Source organism: Carlito syrichta, unplaced genomic scaffold (genome assembly GCF_000164805.1).
Source record: "Carlito syrichta isolate Samal-C Ts95f unplaced genomic scaffold, Tarsius_syrichta-2.0.1 Scaffold269596, whole genome shotgun sequence".
Classification (NCBI taxonomy): Eukaryota; Metazoa; Chordata; class Mammalia; order Primates; family Tarsiidae; genus Carlito; species Carlito syrichta.
The window spans coordinates 33,654-52,414 of NW_007213692.1; the positions used below are offsets into that span (position 1 = coordinate 33,654).

Sequence of the window (18,761 nt, forward strand, 5' to 3'; positions counted from 1 at the left end):
GTATGTTCCCGGTAGAAATGTACGACCGTGCAGTGGCTCTGCAAAACAGCTTGACAATTCCTCAAAAAGTTAAACACATTTACCATACGATTCTACAATCTTATTCCTAGCTATATATCCAAAAGAAAGGAAACATATGTTCACACAATAACTCACACACAAATATTCATAACAGTCTTATTCACAATCACCAAAAAAGTAGAAAAAACACAAGGTTCATCAACCAAGGAGTGGAAAAACAAACCGTGGTGTACCCATCCAATGGACTGTTAGCAAGCCATAAAAAGGAAGGAAGCATTGACACGTGCCACAAGATGGATGAACTCTGAGGATATTATGCTAAGTGAAAGAAGACAGATACCAGAGGACACACAGTAAATGATCCAATTCATCTAAAATATCCAGATGTAGAAACAGTAAGAAGATTAGTGGTTATAGGAGAATGGGGGAAATGACTGCTAACAGGTATGAGATTTCCTTCTGGGGCAATAAAAATGTTCTGAAATTAGTCAGGGGTGATAGTTGCACAACTCTCAATACACTAAACAAACTACTGAGTAAAATGGTGAATTTTATGGATGTCGGTCACCTCTCCATGAAACCATAACCTGAAGGAAAAAAAGGAATGGGTGAGTTCATCACACAGCAAGGACGTTGGCAGCAAGGCTGAATCAGAAGGCTCGTTCCGATTCTTCCTGAACAGCTCAGTCTATATTCCACATCCGCAGGGCCTTCCAGACCCACGGAAGGTCGCAAACTGTTACAGCCCGAGACTGAGGAGCCAATCGACAGGAACCTGCTTCCAAACGAGGACGGACCCACCACCTGGTTTATACCAGAAAATGTCACATACAAACACCAACAACAAAATCACCCTGACCAGGAGGCACACGAGTCTGGATATCAACGGCTTAATCAACTCCGTAATTATTTGAGTCTGCACTGCCTCGTAACTCCTGAATAGTTTTCAGATTACAAATCATTTGCTAATGTCAAAACTTGGTGCTCTCTGCTAACAGATTCATGTCCCAGCCAACGGGTTCCCCAGGTGCCAGGCCCTGGCTTGTTGTGGCTCACGCAAAGGCCTTGGATGAGGTCTATCAGCCCAACCCAGACAAACAGCAAGGTCTACAGCACAGAAATAGAACCACAGGGAGCTAGAGTCTATGTATAGAGCCGTGCAGCCGCGGTGAGGCAGAGCTGAGCATGCTCCACAAGCAGCCACGACAGGGCTTTGTTTGACGCCCTACCCTCTCGCTAAAACCATCCACTGGAGAACCAAAATCACCATTTTCATGTTCCATCTTAACAGGAAGCCATATCCTTTACTAAACACACAAACACCCTCCCACAGTGTATCAGGCAAGATCCTCTCTCTACTACCAGTTGTAAAATGCAGAAGGGAGGCCGTGAATGGATGGAATAAAACACAGAATCTATCAGCATCCCAAAACAGAGCAAAAGGAGTCCATGCAGACTGGGAACTCCTCAGGTCCTGGCTGGCCACCAACAGCCCTGTGGCTTTAGATAAGTCAATTCACCTGTCTGGGTACAGAGTGCGTGCAGGATATGCTGGCAAAGAGAAAAATTGGTCAGTCAGACAAGGTACGGGCTAGGAGGGTATCCAGGCCCAGGTAGTACCAATGTGCCCAAGAAGAAGGGAAAGGTGTGGAAAAACATTTCAAGGGATGAACAATAGGATGGGATAATATATTAGATACAGGAATTGGAGGACAACAAAAAGACAAGATTCTAGATTTCTCCTGGTAATTGTGACAGCAGGTCAACAGAAATATAACGAATTCCTGATGTGATCCAGGCGCTTAAAAATGAAAAAGGAAAAAATTTCATTAACTGTGTGTCTTCTAAAGTATGTTCACTTATTCACCTAGTTTCCATCTGAATCAGGGAATTTATAAAACACAGGGAAGTTTAAAATGCAATTAACATTGTCCAAGCCATTGGGAGAAGAGCAGAACTGAAAAGATGATTAAAATTTTAAGATTAGCGAGAATATATTTGAATGGTTCTACAACGAATTCAGGAAAGTGGTGCAACCAAATTAATTTGTACTGAAGCTAAGCACATTGCTGGTTAATTAAGACCATTTTAAGTAATTAATTTTTGCATAGATAAGGTAGTCAGTCTCCTTCTGCAATCACCTTTCCTGGAGTGTGAGGGACTGAAGCAGCTGCACACAGACCTGGCTGCAGTGGCCATGCTTACCAAACACCACGTGCCAGTGACAGGCTCATGGAACCCAGGCCGAAACAAAACATACGGGAAATGCAAATGCATTTCCTCAGGTACAAGAAAAAGTCACTCAAGTGAACTAAGAGGTACATGAGAGCAAAGAAGAGCTCATGCCAGAGAAAATGTCAGAACCACAAACCATTATGGAATAAGGAATTACAGAATTTGAGCCTCCAAAGGGGATTTCGGGTGATGCTAATCTGACTATCTTATCTCACAGATAAAGATCCAGAGCCCACGAGGGCTTGAATAAAAAACAGTCCCTAACATTTCTCCAGAGCCTGCCGTGTGAGGCTCAAAACTGAGTCCAGGGACACAAGGGGGAAAAAATGGCAAAGACAAGACTCTCGATGCTGGGACCTTTCTACCACACCCCACACCTCTCCAGGTCACCATAGAAGATCTCAGGAAATCATGAGCCAGAGCTAATAACAACGATCATGACAACAGGAAAAAGATCTGACACTCACTGAACATCTCCATGTGCCAGATGCAGGCTCTCACGTCTCACCTAACCCTCATACAACCCTGAGGAAGGCGATATCGTTATTAGTAGCAGACAGTGAGGTTTGAAGCGGCTATTCGGCTGCTGTCAGTCAGGATGCAAGGACCCATCAAAGAGGAAACAGAGCCCAAGGTTAGCCTGATTCCAAAGCCCAGACAGATCCTCCCAAACCAGGATCCAAGAAGTGCTCTCTCCACTAAGAGGGGCATGTGGTTATTTATAAAAGGGATTACAACCAGAATCCTATGCTCCTTTTGGACTCAGCGTCTACATAATAATGTGTATTTTTAAAAAATGGTAAAAAAAAAAAGGAAAAACCCTTCTGGAGCCCGTGTTACCTTCACAACTTCGCCACCATCCACTTTCATCAACTGCCTCAAGTTCTGCTGCAGCAAGTTGATGTTGGAGCGCCACTTCAAAAGCCCCAGAAGGTCCACTGCAAACAGAAAACGAAAGTCAGTTCTTCACAGAAAGAACTGTGTCTCTCCTTCATCATGCATTAGTGAGATTCTCTAGAAACGGAGAAATCAGCTCGATTTTAAAAGGTCCGCCTGCTAAATATTCCATTACTCTGTGCAACATACTTAACACCCAGTGTGGTTGAATTCATTATTTGCAACGACTTTTTACCATGAAACGATTTCCATGTACAAGCTTTAAAAATGCATTTGAGAACCTAAAAAAGAACTGGTCTTTCCCATCTACAAGAGGGCAGTTGCCGGGCATCACCAGGCCAGGAAGAAGCCTGCTCACCCAGAAAGTGCAGCCCTGGCGTTTTCTTCTAAGGTTTTTTTTTTCCTTTTCCTGCTTGAGAACAAGTCTCTCTCTCTCTCTCTCTCTCTTCTCGATGTGTGTGTGTGTATATGTACGTGCACGCGTGTGTGTGTATAAAATAATATAAAATAACTAACAGAAATTCAAGTCCTGAATTTGCAGCTACAGTGACTCTGGGCAACTGAGACTACTCCTGCATTGAGCTCCCTGCCTGGGCTTCCACAGCTGTTGGTGGTTCTTACGGATGCATTTTGGTTTGCTTCATTTTTAATAGACAAATCAAGGGCTGAATAGATTGGATTTTAATGACTCAATGTGGAAGATAATGTCCAGAAATGATTTTCTTTCAGGCCTCAAAATGTTCTTTTAGGTGCAAAGACAGAATCCAAAAGCCCTCTGGAAAAGTACACATGCCTGTAAACTTTCACTTGAAGTTCTATTAATATCCCATTACTTGAAAAAACACTATTAGCAAAGTGCACCTAATTTACTGTTTAGGCTCATCTGGATCCAACTTCAGCTACTGAAATTGTCTCCATAAAAAACAACAACCCAAAGCTCCAGTTAATACCGAAAAGAAAAATAGAATTTGTGCTAAATGTAAAACTCCTGCAAATAAAAGACTCCCTTTATAATTTCAAGAGCAAAGCATATAAAAAGCAACATGCAATAAGCTCCAAAATATACATTCCAAAAAATCCATTTTCCATTCCATATGCAACTCCATATTCCCAGGCAAGACCTCAGTCATCTGAACAACGGGTACGATGCTGCCTGATTCACAGGACAGCTGCAAGAACGAACTGACATGACGTGCAGAAAGCACGATGCCCAGCCCTAAGTACTAACAGCAGCCGTCATTCCAGGAGATGATCAGGAACTGAGACATTTCCCCATTCCTCGCGGACGTTAACATGCTTCAACTTCTAACCAAAAGCAAAGTGACAAGAAGAAAGAGGCCCTATCCTGCCTGGACACCTCCTGGGTCCTGGCGTTAAAGGGAGATCTCTGTTTCACAAGAGTCACCAGTGTTTCTTTCATGGAAACCAATCAATAACGTGGATCCCGTTCATTCACAGTCAGTGGCACACTGTGTTGTGAATTTGAGAAAATAGTACAGCTGGGCCCATCAGTAGTAGCAGAATACCTCTGAAGCAAACAGAGCTGCCCAGTCCCCGGAGGCTGGCCAAGTCAGACAACTCCCTCTCTGGACCCTGACTGCCACACTCATTGCAGTTTGGCCCGGAATTATTCTTCGTTTCATGAGTCTTTTCTCTCTAATTATAGAGTAAGTTAATTGAGGAGAGAAATCACATCTTATACTTCTTTTTCTATCCCCCACAGCATCCAGCATAGTGCTGAGGACAGAGATGTTTAATACAAACCTTGATGAATAATTCAGCCACAGCTTTTCCCTGAGTAATGGAACTTCGTAGTAACAAATCACGGTTTCAGGAAAATGACTCCCTCAAATGAGAATCTGGGAGTCGATGCTTAGATGCCATTTGGGGCAGCTCCATCTTGCACACAACCTGACAGGCCACCATCCCAAAAAGAGGAATCTTGGCTGATACGAAATGAAAGCCGAAAGATTTCCCCTTCTGCCAGTGAGCAGCATCACACTGGAATTTCCTTGTTGCCTGGTAACAGCTGCTGCTGAGACCAGGGTGCTCTCTCCCTGGGTTCCAGAGAGGGAATTACTCTGCGGCCCCGTCTCAAGGAGCTTGAAGGTGGGGAGAGACCGGCCAACACCAACACCCACACCCTGGGAGAGGTCCTGCTTCACAGACCTCTTTTCCAAGGATATGCGGGTCAAAAAGGATTCTGCAACTGGGCCTCATAACCTAACGGCTGCTCAGAGCATTGTTTTGAAGGGGAAAACATGTTCAAGTTCCCAATATCAACTTCCAAAACCACTTTTGAAACAGGACCATGGAGGAGGCGGTGGCTGCAGATGTGGTGAGATGACAGTCCACGGCAACTTTCATTCTCTTGGCACCTACTGAAATGTTAAAGTGCTTCACACATCAGGTGGCAACCCACCCAACGATGTCACCTTTGTGTTAAACGAGGCCCTGGAGCCGTCATCGGTCAGGCGAGTGGGTCTACCAAGACCATATCCAGAGAGTAACACTTGTCACGAGTGGGGCATCCTTTTCATAACTGGTTCCGAGCTGGGGTCCATGCTGTGGACCACACGTCCCCTGGGCACTATACCTACGAGCTCCCTGTGTGTTCCCCACCTCTCCGCTACATGTTGCCCCAGTCCCCCAGTTAAGGCTTTTCACCTGCTCAAGGAGATCACCACACAACCACAAGCTAGGACACTCCATAAATGCTTCAGGCAAAGCATGATGATGAAAGTAACATTAAATATCCAAATAGACTTAAACGGCCTGTATTCACATGTATCCCACAGCCTTCAAGCATTTGAGACCGGGCTCAGTGGCTCAGTCTGTAATCCCGCACTTTGGGAGGCTGAGGTGAGTGGACTGCCTGAGTCCGCGGGTTCAAGACCCGCCTGGGCAACTTGGTGAGACCTCATCTCTACCATAAATCAAAAAATTAGCTGGGCGTAGTACCGCGCGCCTGTAGTTCCAGCTACTTGGAAGGTTGAGGCGGAAGGATCGCCAGAGCCCAGCAGGTCGAGGCTGCGGTGGCCGGGAGCGGCCACTGCACTCCAGTCTGGGCAACAGAGTGAGACTCCAACTCAAAAAAAAAAAAAAAGCTGCCGGGCTCGGTGGCTCAGCCTGTAATCCCCCGCCTTTGGGAGGCTGAGGTGAGTGGGTTGCCTGAGCCCGCGGGTTCGAGACCCGCCTGGGCAGCGAGACCTCATCTCTACAAGAAATCAAAAAATCAGCCGGGCGGGGTAGCGCGTTTCTGTAATTCCAGCTACTTGGAAGGCTGAGGCGGAAGGATCGCCGGAGCACAGCAGGTCGAGGCTGCGGTGGCCGGGAGTGGCCACTGCACTCCAGTCTGGGCGACAGAGTGAGACTCCAACTCAAAAAAAAAAAAAAAAGCATTTGAGAGACTTATTGCCCCCACACTAAGCAGTTTACTCATGAGACCAGGGGGGGAAGGCGTAACTTGTATAGCTCAGAACAACAGAGTAGAGAGTGCAGTCACAGAAAGTTTTAAAAGCATCTACAAGTTCTAAAAGCACTGATACAGGTCTGACAAGGCCAAACACTCTGAACACCCAGTGCACACTCCACTACAATGTGCTAGCTTCTAGGTGATGGGTTTACTTTTGTTCTGTGTTTATCCTGCTAAACTACAAACAAAAACAGTCCCTCAGGCAAAACCAAAACTACTGCCATGATTTACGGACAACCCCCAGAGACATAATTCATGATATCAACAGACATTAATAATCAAAATTCATATCAGGCAGTTAAGAGGAAAAGACTGGATTTTCAAGCTCCATTTCAAGAAAGCATAAAGCCACTCTGAACAGCTGTGACATAGCCACATTTGCAGATGCAATTTTTAAATGTAGGATTTGTGCAGAGAAGCCTCTGCTTCTTCCAGACAGAGCAACAGCAACAACGCTGATGTGCTCTGAATAAGAAGTACCCCTGGCCACACAGCGATGTCACCAGAGAGGCTACAAGCAGCGGTACAGGAACTTGAGTCAGCCAGCTGGCCCCAGCACAGGACACTGGATATCTGCTGACCACTGATCTGCTGTGCTAGGCTGAGTTTTGGGGTACAGGAGTCAGCAAAGGGTACCTTATCTCACACCACAAAAGGGGCTAGAAAACATCATCTGAAACTATTTTTAAAATAAAGATAACTGTAATTATCTCAGCGAGTAGCTGAGAATGCGAAAGACGCAAAGGGAGAATTGCCCTATGTCCTACAGCTTGTGCAACCCTCACAAAGCCCTTTGAGGCATGCGTGATTCCCGTGTCTACAGACAAAAAGAATAAGACTCACACAGGTACAAAGACTCAGGGTTAACAGAGGGCCAAGGTCCAATACCGGGTCTTTGGTCTGGCTCCAAACTTCAAGCATTTTCCTTTATGTCATGTACCTTCCTTTGGCCAAAAGAGCATGTTAAAGGATAAATCCATTGCTTTATCTCCCTTTAAGGGTAATCCTTAGACCAAAGTAGAAAGATGAAGTTTAGATTACAACAGGTACTGTCTCCTTCTTCCTAGTGCACTTGACATTGACCTAGGCCATCACGGGGCGACACCCCGAATGACACACAGGAAGAGTTCATGCAGCTCTAGAAGACGCCTCCATTCAACAAGAAGCATGGAAAAGACGGGGTTGGGGAACGAGCATTCCTGGAATGTGTTTCCATCCCCAAACTCACCATTCTGGGTCAGTTTGGTGGAGCACACTAGAGTTGAGATCTGGAAGGAATCTTTGCTGATGGTGCAGCTCCCCAGACTCTGCATGCTCTTGCCCGTGGCTGAGTGGCCCTTTTCCTCCAACTCTGTCTTGGTGGAGGGCAGACCCAAGTATGTCGCCGCATCTTCCAGCTTCTTCGCTTCGGCCTGGGGGTTGAGTTATGCAACACGTCAAACGCGGTTCACACACAGCCACACCCCATTTTTTCCATCCGTTGTTAACCTCAATCCTTATAACCATCACGATAGCAACTTTTCACAAAGTGCTAAACTACGCATTGTAGTCATTTCCCTTAGTTCCTGTGGCTTAATTCGTGGTCACGGCATGCTTACATAGGTCCCTACTGTTTTATGGTAGATCGTTTTCTCTCGTGAGGATGAGCCACAGGGCTGGTCATCAGAGATGTTCACTTATATAATGAAATGGAGCTAGCCAGCAGCTTTCTCGCAGGATGGGAAATGTCAGCTCAGGTCAGGAGGCTCAGGAAGAAGTGAAACGGTCAATGTCAGCAATACAGTAGCCATGAAACCGCATACCTTATAGACGATAAGATCATGCTCGCCATCCCTCAAGGTGGTACCATTACACCTCATCAGCTTGACAAATGCTAGTGCAAATATTTTCTCAGATTTATCCTTAGCTGCCCAAAAAAAAAAAAAAAAAAAGATAATAATCACCTTCAACAATGGTCACGTCAAAACATTATCAAATGCTGCAGAATCTACCCTTAGGAAAACAAGTACAAAATTGTCTGGACAAATGCTAACGACACCAAAATATATGAAAAAAAATGGACCATGTTTACCAGTAAGAAGATCCCTGCCACAAAGGGGTCAGCTGTTCTCAAATTAATCTGTAAATTCAAAGCAATTCCAGTCAAGATGTCATGGAAGAGGTTTTTTTGTGGAACCTGAAAACTGATTCCAGGACAAAAACCCTAAAAGATGGCTCCGAAGAAGGAAATGTATGGAAAAGCCTGCAATACTAGACACTGAGAACAACTAAAGTACCAATAATGAAGAGAAGACAGGGTGGGTTGAGTATTGGGATACACTGTCCAGTAGGAATGAGCAGGCTTTGGAAACACAAAGCCCCAGCAAACGGTAGGGACTGGGAAGGGGCAGACCTTTCCACTCAGAAAACTGCTATCAACACAGAAAAATAAAATAGATACCTGCCTCACACAGATTCAAATGGACCAAAGGCCTGAATGTGAAATCTTGTTCCCTTTGGCAAGAAAGTCCATCCTGCAGTTAAGAGGAGGAACCTCCAAAACCCTAGATTTTACTTATTTAAAAAATTGTGTATTTATTTTTACATATTTAAATTTCAGTCACCTTCAACGTATACTCTCCATTTGATAGAGGCAATACACCTATGGAGACACTTTTTCCACTGCTCAAAACGGTTTTTGAACTCATCGATTTTGATGTCTTTTAGTGCTTCTGCTGTTTTTTGTTTCACCTATTCCACGCCGGCAAAATGTTTCCCATTAAGGATTTTTTTCATCCGAGGAAACAAAAAAAAGTTGCTCAGGGTGAGATCAGGTGAATAGGGAGGATGGGGCATGGACGTCACGCAGTTTTTGGTCAAAAACTGCTGAACACTCAGCGAGGCGTGGGCCAGTGCACTGTCATGGTAGAAGAATCAGTCACCTGTTTGCCACAACTCTGGGATGTTTCTTCCACAAATTGTGATGCCACCTTTTCAAAACTTCCGGATAAAAGTTTTGGTTGACTGTTTGATCTAGAAGAACAAATTCTGAATGTACTACAAAGGACCTGCCTTCCAAAAGATAATTCCTGGTTTTTATGGGATCCCCTGCATGCAGGGTTCACTTTCTCACTTTATTCAAGTTTATGCTGAAATGATGTCTCCTCCAAAATGGGCACAACTTGTCTCAAAGAGCAAATTAGAAGCCCAGTCACAGCCTCTCCTCTCACTTGATTTATTTTTCTTCAGAATCCTCACTACTACCAGATGTGTGTGTGTGTGTGTGTGAAAGAGAGAGAGAGAGAGAGAGAGAGAGAGAGAGAGAGAGAGAGAGAGAGAGAATCTGTGATTGTTTATTGTTGGTTTCCTCCACCAGACCACCCTGGATTATGAAGGACCTTTTGTATTTTTTTCATTGCTATTTCCCAGTGCATGAAATAGTACCTGGTGTACTCAATAAATATTTGTGCTATTTTGGGAAACAGCCAAAAAAACAAATGAGTTCCTTCAGATGGTAAAGAAAATAAAACGTGGTGCTTTGTTAAAGGGTGACAGTGAGACCTGGGACAAGTCTGACTGGTTGGTCAGAAAAGGTCTCTCTGAGAAGGTGGACGGCACATGAGCCAAGATATAAACACTCCAGGAAGAGAGATGGCCAAACAGAGAGGCCTTAAAGTAGAACAGGCTGGGCTCACACAGGGACAGAAAGCCAGTGTGGCTGGTGAGCAGGAGGCAGTGAGTCCAAAGTAAGCAGGGGCCAGTCAGATAGCAACAGACAAGGAGTCTAGACTGCAGAAACAGATTCACATGAAGTCCCCAAGTTGTAACCCGAGTAGAGAATACAAACAGAGTTCCAGAGCTAGAGCATATCTTTAAAACTACAGATTCAAACCCCTCTTTTGAGATTCTAAATGACAGAGATCAGAGAGCAAAGAATCACACACACACATCTATCCTCCTTGAGTCATTAAGATGATTCAAATATCAACCCTGTGACCCTTCTATGCGAGATAACATGTCTTATACTCTTTGCCTTCTGGGTGTCCTTCAGTTTCTCACACGTAGTAGGTGCGCAATAAAATGCTGGCTCACTAGATGGCTCAATGAATGACTGACCATCTAAAACCCAAGAAAGGAAAAGAAGTAAAATATATGTACCCCAGGAATTAAGAAAAAAAAACGTAAAAGGGTGCCAGAACATATAAAATATCTCAATGTTCAAAGGGCAAAGAACAATTACTAAGTTTGGGATGACTTGAAAACCCAAAAGCATGCCTCTGTGAAAGCAGCCAGGGTTCAGAAGGACATGTGACAATAACTCAGCAGATGGCTTCCACTGATCTTGTCATCAAGTGGCACATAATAAGTGTGCCTTTCATTAGCATTCTGCATTTCATGTCCAAGAAGCAGACTGCTTTCTCTTACGTGCTCACTGACAGCCCCGACGAGGTGGATGGTTCATATGACAACAAAATTAAAGAAGCTTAGGAACCACAGGAGGGGGCATGAGTTCAAGATGGGCAGAGCTGACTCTCCCTGGAGTCCCAACCAACCAAGCCCACTAATCAAGGCAAGCTCTGCTCCTGGCCAACTGTGTCGGAGAGCCACAAGCCTGCTGGAATTCATGGGAAAAATCATCACATCAGTACCAAACTTTCCAATCCCGATGACGGATCCCAGAGTGAGAACCCCACTCCTTGTTCCCTTTGCTGGCCTCCTCTTTAGGGTGGCTAGTGGAGGCCAATGTGGCCTCAGGTCTCTCAGTCTGCTTCTGCCCCAGGTGCCCGCACCCAGGGCTGGCTGAAGAGGCCCAGGCGGCCACTCTCGGCGACTGGCATCCCAGGATTTGGCTGGCATCATACTTGTGATGCTCAACATGTTTCCAAAATCCCACAAGCCATGGCCGTGGAGACTTCATTCATTATGCAAATGTGTCCTGGTATGTCGGGCGATAGCATCTTGTCTATAATAAGTACTTAAAACTGACAAGAAAAACAAGGATTTTGAAAATTAAAATGCTACCAGAGGTATCCCTCTGCCCTAGTGTAACTTACTAATTAGAGAGAATGAGCTTGTTGAAAGAGGGGAGGACAACTGTGAGATGAGTCCTCTGAGGATTCTGGAACTCTGCCCTGGCCCTGCTTCCTCATGGACCCTAGGGAGATGTGTCCAGAGCCCCAGATCGTTCTCAAGAGGGTCTGGGGTCCACCACAGCCCACTAGGCTATGCTCTGGCCAACTCCCATCTGCCGTAGTTTCACTTGTGCATGCATCACACCCTCCATGCCTTGGCTGAGGACAGGCTGGTGCCAGAGTTTCCCCATTCACCCAACCTTACTCTGCCCACCCCGTACCTCTGCCAAGTTCATGTGACAGTCCCAGGCTGCTAGTCCCCAGTGGGTTCTTGCAAACTAATCTCACATCTCAACTCAAACCTAAGTTTTGCAAGAAGAGAAACCCCAGGCCGGGCTCGATGGCTCAGCCTGCAATTCCATACTTTGGGAGGCCGAGGTGAGTGGACTGCCTGAGCCTGCGGGTTCGAGACCAACCTGGGCAACTTGGCGAGACCTCACTTCTACAATAAATCAAAAAAAAAAATTAGCCGGGCATGGTAGTGCACACCTATAGTTCCAGCTACTTGCAAGACTGAGGCAGAAGGATCGCTGGAGCCCAGCAGTTGAGGTTGTGGTGGCCAGGAGCGGCCACTTCACTCCAGTATGAGCGACAGAGTGACACTCCAACTCAAAAAAAAAAAAAAGAAGAAGAAGAAAAACCCCAATAGCTTGCCATAGCAGGAGATCCACAAAGAGCAGGTGACAGAAATGGACTGGAGTATAACACAGAGGCACATATAGATACCACATGGGAAGCTTATGAGGATTAATCCAGGTACAAAGTAAAACTCTCGTGCCAGGCACAGTAAGAGCACAGTGAATGTGGGCTAACATGTTCACATTCGCAGACCCAGTCTGCACTGGGGACTGGTGGCCTAGATGTGGCACTGTGGCACTGATATGAGGGTGGGGCACTGACTTCCAAGCTGGCGGTCTTTATACCCCCACTTCTCCCAACATGAACCCCGATACTCCTGTAATGGGACGTCTGATCTGCATGCCCTGTTGGAACAGGACAAGGAGTAGAATGATACTCCAGGCAGCTGCCAGCCCCTCCCTCTACCCCCCCTCCTCCACCCACCACAAGGGACCCCATGCTGCCTTAGATCCCTTGGTTCAACCCCTTCCCAGCTGCACCTCACTACATACACCTCTGCCCTGATATGGTAGACCCACGCTCCAATTCTGCAGACCTCACACATCATGCAGACCTCAGACATCATGCATCTCAACTTCTCTGGATAACAGCAGGTCCAGGCTTCTTGAAAGCCTGACAGTGCGATCCACACACTCCAAACACCACGCCCCTGCTTATGAGTTCACTCCCCAAGTCACTCTCCCACACCCCTGCCTAGGCAAACCCCGTACCACATGGAGGGCTGGGGCTGCTCAGATCCCCAGAAATAGTAAGGCAGGTGGACAGGTTGGCAGAGCGGCACCAGCTACGGTGGAACCCCTGCCCCCTCCCAGGCTTTGTGCCAAGGGGCTGCCAACCCCCACCTTGCCTGACCTTCAAGACACCCCGGGAAAAAGGTATGCTCATGCTCAAGTGAAGATGCAGAAGAGGTTCACGCTGAAATATCTTTAAGAGCACACAGAAGCCGGGCTCAGTGGCTCAGCCTGTAATCCCGCGCCTTTGGGAGGCTGAGGTGAGTGAATAGTGAATTGCCTGAGCCCGCGGGTTCGAGACCCGCCTGGGCAGCGAGACCTCATCTCTACAATAAAATCAAAAAATCAGCCAGGCGTGGTAGCGCATGCCTGTAATTCCAGCTACTTGGAAGGCTGAGGTGGAGGGATCACCAGAGCCCAGCAGGTTGAGGCTGTGGTGGCCGGGAGCGGCCACTGCACTCCAGTCTGGGCGAGAGTGAGACTCCAACTCAAAAAAAAAAAAGAGCACACAGAGCCAGGACTGCCCACCCACATGTGTGGCCCCACAGGGCCATCTGGGACAAGCCCAGCCACCCAGATCAGACCACTCTTTTCCCTTGATTACCTGCAGTGCCTAAGCCTGTGGCCAAGTCTCACTGTCACTTCCTTTTCCAAACACGTGCTCACTACCAAACAGACACAGACCCCAAAGGGCAGGAATTGGGTCTTCCTTCTGTGATATCTTAGTGTCGACCACCAGGCTGCATCCTTAGTTGGCGGACAAGTCAACAAAATGTGATGGGACAAACTGCAGTAATCAATAACAAATTCTCTTTGCAAGTGAGTGATCTGAATACCAGTTCTTTCCTCCTGAAGGCTCAGCATCAGTCAATATCACCCTAACGTTGATGAGAAAAGCTCTGCCTGTGCTCCAGACACCAAGGGCCACCGAGAAAGACTAAAAGGCTTTGAGGTTTTCACTTCTAAGACGAGGAGCATTTAGGGCCAATTTTTGCTATGCATTTGTTGTACCTCAGCAACTTTCCTAATGGGTAGAGTAGCATTATGAGTCCAAATGAAAGACAGGAAACCCAAAGACGGACTGGGAGGAGCCCTACCTCACTAGAGGAAATGGAAAAGAAAAGAAAGACCTCCTGAGCTCAACAGACAGAGACAAGAACGTTTCCCGGGAAGAGGTCAAGGTGGGAAGCAGGCCAAAGTATTGAGCCCTCACTGTGTTAGAATGATCAAGGTCCAGAACAATCCAGAATAAGTACGGCCGATGGCACTCCCTCCCAGTTTTTCCTCGGAAAACACCATGAGGTAACAAAATGATGAGTTACTCACAGTCCTGTGATGACCTATGGCGAAAGGTAAACCGAAGATGACTGCGGTTAACGTCCTCAATGGGGATGGCTACCTTCAAGAATCAAAAAAAGAACGTATAAGCGCCAACATCATCTGGCATCAACAGCTTTATTCAGCCGGAGAGGTCAGGTACAACCGTAAACGTTTCTACACTGCAGTGGTGAAAATACTACAGCTCTAGCCCCCTGTATAATTTTTTCAAAGGCAAAATACCTTCTGAACATTTAAACAAGATAATATTGTAAAGGATGCCAAGCCGGCTCGGAGAGACAGCTGGATTTTTTTTCCTAAATGTTCTGATCCTTACTGTTAAGATTCTATTTTTAAGCCGGGCTCGGTGGCTCAGCCTGTAATCCTGCGCCTTTGGGAGGTTGAGGTGAGTGGATTGCCTGAGCCCACGGGTTCGAGACCCGCCCGGGCGGCAAGACCTCATCTCTACAATAAATCAAAAAATCAGCCGGGCGTGGTAGTGCATGCCTGTAATTCCGGCTACTTGGAAGGCTGAGGCGGAAGGATCGCCGGAGGCCAGCAGATGGAGGATGCGGTGGCCGGGAGCGGCCACTGCACTCCAGTATGGGCGACAGAGTGAGACTCCAACTCAAAAAAAAAAAAAAAAAAAAAAAAAGATTCTATTTTTAAAAGTCGCCTAATACGGAGGTGTCTATATTCCCCCGGCAGCTGCAGTGACCTGCCTGCGGCTGCAGGAAGAAAGCTTTCTCGTTGTCACATTACACCAAAAGAAAAAAAAAGATCTAATACATGCTGCCTGTAAGCAAAGCCTGTCCCTCATTCTCACATCTAACATCTGTATTCCAGAGCCAAACCCTGGCCGGGCTTTCAAATACGCAAGCTCTTGGTGGCAAGCTGCTGTTGAGTACGGCAGGGTGACCATGGAGCTGTGAAATGCATGAAAATGCACGTGTCAGGTCCGGCACCCCAGCCACAGCCTCCACGTACTGCCATCTCGATTTTTTTCTGTTTAGGGTAAAGACAGAACGCCCCACATAAAACAGACCTAGGAAGAGAAAGACAATAGCGATCTTAAAAAGCTCTGTCGTTTGTCTCCATGAAAGTCCTATTTTTATGTCCAAAAGAAGATGAGAGTAAATGTATTCCAAGAAATGCCAGCGTGGTTCCCTAGCAACCTTGAATGACTTTGTTGGAAGAGCGACTTTGCCTACCTAGAGCCGTCCCTGGGGTGGGGGGTGGAGGGTAAGGTAGGGATTTCCTTGGGATACAAATGAGCATTTCATAATGAACCCCATGTGATAAAATGACCATGTAAATAATACCTTAACGGTCTCAAACCAGCGTGGCTGTTTTACTTGGTAGTAAATCACGGATTTGTACTCTGAAATCGCTTCATCACCAGCACCCGGGAAAATCACATGCTTTAAAAGAAGGCATAAAGAGTTCACATAAGACCTCATAGAGCTTGACACGGCATACATCTCCCACTATGTGCATGCACTAGGAGGACAGACATACTCCAGGAATGTCAATAAACACCACCCCAAATGGAATGTGTTTCCGGCGAGGGAAGGACAGATTTATCTGAAGTCGATGGCGAGCCTGAGACCGGTTTTCACACATTTAAGACCTTCAGGGTTATGAGACATGGAGACCAATACTGTCTTCCATCCCTCATACCCTTACCCCTAGTAACTTTAATATTAGGATCTGCAGGACGTTGCCTGATTCATTCCATAGGTCTAAAAAAAAGGGTTGTAGACTAAAAGGAGGTGATAACCCTCTCCCCTCCCCTTCTCCCAACCATGAACACTGTCTACTCAATTCCCATGGAAGCCATACTGGTAAAACACAGTGGCAGAGCAATGCCACCCAGGTTTCCAGAGAGACTGGGAAGGCAGTGATGCTGGATCAGGCCCATCCAGACAGAAAGGGTGCCACCCTCCTCTTGGCACAGCTGAGCTTCAGGTACAAGCCAAGGCGCCGCTCTCAACTCCATGGGCCCAGGAAAGCCCAGCCCTCTAGCCATGGTCCAAAGAGGCAGTTCACAGGGACACTGGCTCTAGGTTGGCCTCTGGTCATGAGAGGAGGCCATTGCATCTGAGCACCGCCCAAGTGGGCTCCATGGGCTACTGTGACCATGGAAGCAGGTCTTGGTTACCACCTGGCGGAGCACAAGGTAAGAGCTCAGGTGTAGTGGGCAGAAGCCCAGATTCAAACCCCAGTTCTACCTCTCACTAGCTCTCTGCCCCTGAGAAACATGGCTGATGTCTCAGGGCTCAGTTTCCCCATTTCTCAAAGGGTGATAACAACGGCATCTGTACTTCTAGTATGATAACTAGACCTTTGAGTCTTGGGTTGATGGCAAATGAGACTCCATGATAGAGCTGGGCAGAGAAGGCGGTCAAGACCACAGAGATTCCTGAGACAGGCCAGCTAGTAGGAGCCAGGGGATCCCAAGCCCAGTGAGGCAAGCAGGAGAGAGGAAGGCAAGAGCTAACACCCATCCAGGATAAAAGGATCCCAAGGCCCCATCTGTGATGGTCTGTATTCTGTAGCAGAGCCAAGGTGAACACTTGGAAAATAAAATGGAAACACTAAAGATAAACCCTTGCGATTATCAATACCTCCAGTCGTTTTCCATCTTCATCATAAACAGACACTGTCACCTCAACGTTCTTTGCCGTTGTCTTGCTTCCTTTATCAAAATCTCCTTGAACTAATGTTACATAGATATCGTTTCGAACATCGCCTGGGAGGAGAAAAATCATGACTTTAAACCCAATCTGTTACTCAATAGTGTAATCATGAATTCTGTAAGACTGTCTAAGGCAGAATATGACAAATACTGCATTAGATGATTATGAAACGTTTTCAACAAAAGAGTCTCAGCCTTTAAATGCACGACAAAAGCAATTTCCATCATCAAAAAAACTTGCCAGAAAGTGAAAAACTCTCAAAGCCTATAATGATCTGCTTGGTTCTCACCTGCTTGGTTCTCACCCTCAAACCCTCTGGGAACGGCCAGTGCCCAAAGAGGCTCCAATGCCGCTGGGGCTCTGCCATGGTCTACCCCTGCCCTCAGCATGCCCAGTCCATTGTGAGCAACGCCATCATCCTGTGACAGACTGCTGGCTAGAGTCACCTGGGTCCTCAGTAGCCAAGGCATACCACAGCATCGACTGGCACACCCAGCTGACAACTGGCAACGCTGGCCTCTTGGGTTTTCTTCTAAAAAGCATGATTCCAAGAGAGGAACCAGAGGAACTAAAAACAGGTCAAGAATGAGGACCACAGCCTAGGATCAAGGCGGAAGGATGGATCTAGAAAGGATCTGCAGGAAGTTGCCTAATTCATTCCTCTGGAGGCAGCTGTCAGGATTCCGAATTGGAAATCACAAAGAGAAGAAGACCAACCAAACAGGTCTGTGCATTTTCGAGTGCAACGGGCTTTCAATTGTGTGGGGGGGAAAAATACAAGCAATGAGCTCAAGATTCCTCTTCCCACCAGGAACACACGAAGCCCCTGGTAATGGCCCAACTGGGAAAACCTCACAAGCTTCATTAGCAACATAATTTAGAGGAAGCCGCGCTCCCCATGACTGCTGCTCTGCTTCCTGTCTGGGTACCTCCCCTGCCCTGGCCACCTGCTCTTCCACAGGAGCTGAGGACCAAGATGTCAAGAGAGGCAAATGCCCCCTCTGGCTGAAGATCCAGGATCCCTTAAGGGAAAAGAAATCAACCCCTGCCCTGGCTTTCTTGCTTTTGCCTTTTTTTCCCTGCTCGATTTTGGCTTTTAATGTATCCAACTATTAACTTAAACTTTCATTTAAAAGTCATTATTATAAGAATCCCAGCGGGTTGCTACCATAGCCACAATAGCTACAAGGGAAGAAAGTGTAGCTACAGTCACTGATGCTGACCAAGAGAAAAGTTAAGAACCCTGGATCACAAGCCTGGGGGAAGCAAGCACGGCTGTCCATCCAAGACCTTTCACTCATTAGTTGTGTGACCTTGAACAGTCACTTAACCACCCAGGTCACCCACCACTCAACAGCCTTATCCATAAGGCAGGCAAAGGCTGTATGATCTCTAAGCCTGAAAATTCTCGACATAAAAACCCTCACCAAAAAGGGCTACACCCGCTTCACAAAGGCCTCCCCAGCCAGAGAACTAACATGGGCTGAGGGTAGTAAGGTGATTAAGCCCCACAGCCTCATTTCCAAGCTCACCTAGACTGCAATACCCCAGGGCCATCCCAGAAGCAGGGCCTCATTTACAGTAGGTAAACGACACAAATGGACATTCACAAAAGGCCCTCAGCAAATGCCTCCCC

The 18,761-nt window shown here is 46.7% G+C and overlaps 1 protein-coding gene across 1 annotated transcript in view; it reads right to left on the reverse strand.

Annotated features, from left to right (window-relative positions):
- Positions 1 to 18,761, reverse strand: part of LOC103254094 (dedicator of cytokinesis protein 1-like) — a gene marked incomplete at its 3' end in the record, with an annotated part of 86,593 nt that overhangs the window by 25,994 nt on the left and 41,838 nt on the right. The window contains exons 13-18 of the mRNA XM_021709640.1: positions 17,054 to 17,178; positions 15,749 to 15,847; positions 14,436 to 14,508; positions 8,431 to 8,534; positions 7,857 to 8,040; positions 3,097 to 3,194 (exon numbers count right to left, since the gene is read on the reverse strand). Of these exons, the coding sequence (XP_021565315.1) occupies positions 3,097 to 3,194; positions 7,857 to 8,040; positions 8,431 to 8,534; positions 14,436 to 14,508; positions 15,749 to 15,847; positions 17,054 to 17,178 (683 nt within the window). The remainder of the gene's footprint in view (positions 1 to 3,096; positions 3,195 to 7,856; positions 8,041 to 8,430; positions 8,535 to 14,435; positions 14,509 to 15,748; positions 15,848 to 17,053; positions 17,179 to 18,761) is intronic.